Below are 4,556 nucleotides of genomic sequence, written 5' to 3' on the forward strand. Positions count from 1 at the left end.
TTACGTTCCTGCACTTTGCGTGCCCATTCCTGGAATACTTCAGAAATTGAGAGCTTGGCGCGGAAGCTATCGCCATCTGCTTTTAGTTTTTGTCCCTCCAAATGCGTTTCCCAGCCCTTGCCCAACACATCTTCTACGCGTTTCAAATACATTGTCAATTGGTTATCGATCTGACGTGCCCAAATGATCGATCCAGCTACTGGTGGTAAATCGCGCACAGTGGAAAGACGATAGCTTTTGCTTTGTGGATATTGTACCTAAATGTAATTAAAATGTGTTCAAAATTGTTTACCCGTGCGGTGATTTTCAAACAAACCTTGAACTTCTCGTGCAATGCATCAATATCATCCTTTACACGTTGTATAAGTTGTGTCTGATATTCTCGTATTGCACCACGTATGTGCGGACGCACAAACAGCGCATTGAAGCGCGAGAAAATACGAAACATTTCGTTTGCATTCTTAGCAGTGCCGAGTTGATCACGCAAATGTGCTGTGATGCGTGCTTCGACGCGATCTACAAAGCCACAATTTTAAAACAATTTAAATCAATAAATATTCCCCAATCTACTTACCAATTTTTTCTTCATAACGTTTCACAGCTGCTTCCCAAGCTTCTGATCCTTCCTTGGTTATATCCAAGCAATCTACCTCTTTGACATTTTCATATGCCAAGTTCACCTCTTCAATAGCATTAGCATCAGCCGCTTCCAGGCTATATGGTTGCTTCGTTTCGACAGCATTGGTATCATTATTTTGTGCTTGCTTGGTAGGGCGCAACACACGCAAAATTACAGTACGCAATTGTTCATGTTGGCGACGGAACTTGCGCATATGCTCCATGCGTGTCTGAAGCTTCTTATGCGCAGGTGATACGCGCCAGACCATCTTCAAATGCTCGTCTCGCTTCTTCTTTACAATGTCGCGCAATAAGCCTTGTAATTTATCGTACTCGTCGTCCCAGCAACTGAATATTTCAAAGCACTGATTCATGACACGTTCAAATTCATCGAATGGAATATGCATTAGCCGACGTGTACCCAGCACTTTTAGTAGTTGTTGTGACAAATCGCGTGAAATAGCTTCGATGAGTTTGAGACAACGTTGTATTGGGTACTTGGTGTTACGTACTTTGCGCAAATGTGAGAAAATCTGCTGCACTGCTGGGCGAATTTTCTCCAGCTCGGTAGCAGATAGCAAGTCATTAATGGGAAAATCCTTCATTAGGGGATTATAATCGGCAACCATAGCCAAGGCCTGTTTTAGGCCGGTATCAGTATCAAACGACACGGTGGCATGGAAACGTTTGCCATGTTTTAATATGTCTAGTGTGAGGGCAACTTCTGGTGATTCGCGCTTTTCCTGGATGCGATACAGAGCGCGCTCCAAGTTCAACCAAAATGATATTTCCTATTTGTAAATAAAAAGAAAAAAAGAAAATCCCAATAATTACACGGTGCTACAAAAAAAAAGTCATGAAATACACTTGAAACAAAACCTAGTGTAGGTTGTAGCTATGGTCGAGTACAACATAAAAGTAGGTTCCGTATAGTTCCTGAACCCTCCATTTTTATTTTATTTAAAAACAACCGTTATGTTCGTACTTGATGCAACATCTATTTTCGAATAAATTGATACCTCACTTAATGAAATTGCATAAAAATTTTCGAAGTTAAGCAATTTAAGCAAAAATACGGCCTTGAATTTCTGTTTGTGTGTATGTGCCGGAAGTTCAGATGTTTTGAGCAGTGTGTCAGTATTTACTCAAATTTGATATATATGGTTCATTAACACAAAATTCGTTTTTCACTTATATCATATATGCGTATCTCAAAAACTATTTGACCGATCTCGACTAAATTTGATACACACATTTTTCCACCTTAAGCACCGTGTTGAATATTTTTGTTTGGTTTTTAATATTGGATGAAAAATAGTCGAGCTGTTAATAGATAAGTGCATCAAGTACGAGCTTTTAAATACAATAAAAATGGATGGTTCAGGAACTATACGGAATATATTTTTAGTTGTACTCGACCATAGCTACAACCTACACTAGGTTTTGTTTAGGTTTGTTTGTATTTGTAAGGCAATAATTTGTTATACCTGTAGAGCTGTGCCCGATGATGGATCACGGTCTAACTTGGTAACCTTTTTGATTTCCTTAATCCAACGATTTACACCATTTTGTAGTTGATTAAGAAATGACGAATCCTCTACTTTGTCACCAAAGTCAGCCACTTTAGCCTTGCGGTTTTCATCAGCGCATTTACGTATGACCGCATTTACAGAAGTATGTGCCGTCAACGTTATTTCTGGTATGTCTATGTTTTGCTGTAGATGCAAAAGGCCCATCTCCAACTCGGCCAACTTCTTTTCAACAGAAGGCGCCATTTTATCACCATCACGATCAGCACGTCCCGATTCCTTAACGTAAGACTTGAAGTAAGGCGCCAAGGACTTTGAAATGAATGCATGCAACGTCTCATACGGTGAACCATCAGAGAAATTAATCAGGCGCAACTGGGAATGTATAGATTTGTCTGCTTCAATTACGGCACCACGCTTGATGCACGCTAACGAAGCCATACGGCTGTTGGTAAAGTGTACATCATTACTAATTTGATAGTTCACAAACTCTTTCTCCTCTTCCCCTTCGGCGGGTTGTTCATTCTCATCTTCTGAAATGAAATAAACTTTATTTAGTCGCATAATACTATAATATAAAAGCAATTTTATTTTCAAATATAAAAGATATGAAAAACTTCTGGCCGAAAGTGGGGGGCGGAGGAGGAGGAGGCGTGTTTGGGCGTCATTGTACAAATAACTAAAATTCTCTATAACAGGTATATAATCATGAAGAGAAAAGCATTAGAATTAAGTGATTTACGCAAAATATCGGCCTAAATTTTTTTGAGTTGTGCCCCTTTTGAAAACTTATGCGATATGTATGTATTATACTAGGTTCACATATAAGTAGATTATCCTCATTTTCGAGCTTAACACCCTAATCTGTAATTATAACAAGAGATTAACCATATAAAATTCGTCCCTTGTTAATCTGTAATTATAAAATAATCTCAGATTAAACCGATAACTTTTCGGTGTCCATCCTAGTTTTATCGATTGTTTTTGCAAAAAAGAGAAGAAATGCCAAATGTAAAAGTAAACAAAAATGTACGCTAGCAAGGAAAAGAGGTTTGTAAAGGTATTTTTAATAAAATGTTAAGTTAAAATATATTTATATTGCTCATTATAGCAGAAAAACGTGATCACGGTGGCACAGAGATGAAACATAACTTTTCCTTGAGATGTGAGAATAACAAGCACAACAGATTTGACGGCTAATAATCTGAGATTTGCCTGTGTAAACGGGGTGATTAAAAATCGAGCTTTCATTGTGATAATATTGATATGTGAACATAGTTTTACTCCCACTAAGCCCATCGCGAAAAAATAACCTTCAAATCAATGCTACTCAGCAAGGCCAAACAAATTCCTTTCCTTCCCCCATTGTAGACCATCACACAAACAAGAAACAACTGTTGCAAGATGACAGCCAATTTACCCCATGTAAACAATTACCAGCTGTTGTTTGTTTACATTAATGCCGGCTACCCAAAAAAAAAAAGCAAATGCCAGTTGTAATAGAATTATCGATCACTCTGTACTAGATTTGCACCGATGACTCAGCTCAAAATGACATCACCATACTCAAACTTCGAACTATAGTATCCAATTGGAACTCATTTATTGATTTTTATCCAATTGGATTTTGCAAATTTTTTACCTGACTGGAATCAAGTTCTCTGGTTAAACATTCAGTCATGGTTAACCTCCTTTGTATGAATTTACAATAAAATTATTAAATATATATATGAAACAAATGCGATACCATACAGACCGTGGTCGCCATTTTGTAAAATTGGGGCGTTGGTATCCACTAGCCAAAGAACTGTAGAAAGCGACTGCCGTTAGACTAATATAACGCCTGCAATTACCTTTTAAGCAATTCCGCTGGATGTACAATGCTTGCACCTGTGGATCCGAAAGAAACTTTTTTATGCGTTCTTGATTATCTTGGTCCTCCAGTGCAACATTTAATGCCGGAGGAACTACATCTTCTTCAGGCAGCAAGATGGTCACTGCTTTACGTATATAATTAGCAAATGCGCCATAATCGACAATAGTCACATTTGCCACCGCCTCCACAGAGGTATCGGCGTTCTCCAGCGAATCTCCCATGATATATTCGCTGGAATTCACACTAAATAAGTTATTTTATTTATTTTCAATTAATTTGCGATAGCTGTTTGATTACGTCCACAAATTGCAAGCGAAGAAAAATCACTAGTGAAAAAAGGTGTTGCCAACGTCTCATATGAATAAAAGGTCAAAAAGGGGGAAAAAGTGTAAATGAACATAATAAATTAAAACAATGAAATAATGAATTAAGTTATATGTTTAATACGGTGTTCAATCATCAGTTATAAAAATCGAGAGGAAATTGTTTTTAAATACTGCCCGAATATGGCAAAGGCCGCTTGTGGTTTTGCC

The 4,556-nt window shown here is 37.8% G+C and overlaps 1 protein-coding gene across 1 annotated transcript in view; it reads right to left on the minus strand.

The window, feature by feature from the left end:
* Window positions 1-4,374, minus strand: part of LOC118747547 (dynein heavy chain, cytoplasmic) — a gene marked incomplete at its 5' end in the record, with an annotated part of 5,603 nt that extends 1,229 nt beyond the window's left edge. The window contains 5 exon segments of the mRNA XM_036481597.1: window positions 5-257; window positions 317-516; window positions 575-1,409; window positions 2,106-2,680; window positions 4,001-4,374. Of these exon segments, the coding sequence (XP_036337490.1) occupies window positions 5-257; window positions 317-516; window positions 575-1,409; window positions 2,106-2,680; window positions 4,001-4,244 (2,107 nt within the window).
* Between the last annotated feature and the right edge of the window lie 182 nt (window positions 4,375-4,556).

Source organism: Rhagoletis pomonella, unplaced genomic scaffold (genome assembly GCF_013731165.1).
Source record: "Rhagoletis pomonella isolate Grant_MI unplaced genomic scaffold, Rhpom_1.0 Rhpom_scaffold_00012, whole genome shotgun sequence".
Taxonomy (NCBI): domain Eukaryota; kingdom Metazoa; phylum Arthropoda; class Insecta; order Diptera; family Tephritidae; genus Rhagoletis; species Rhagoletis pomonella.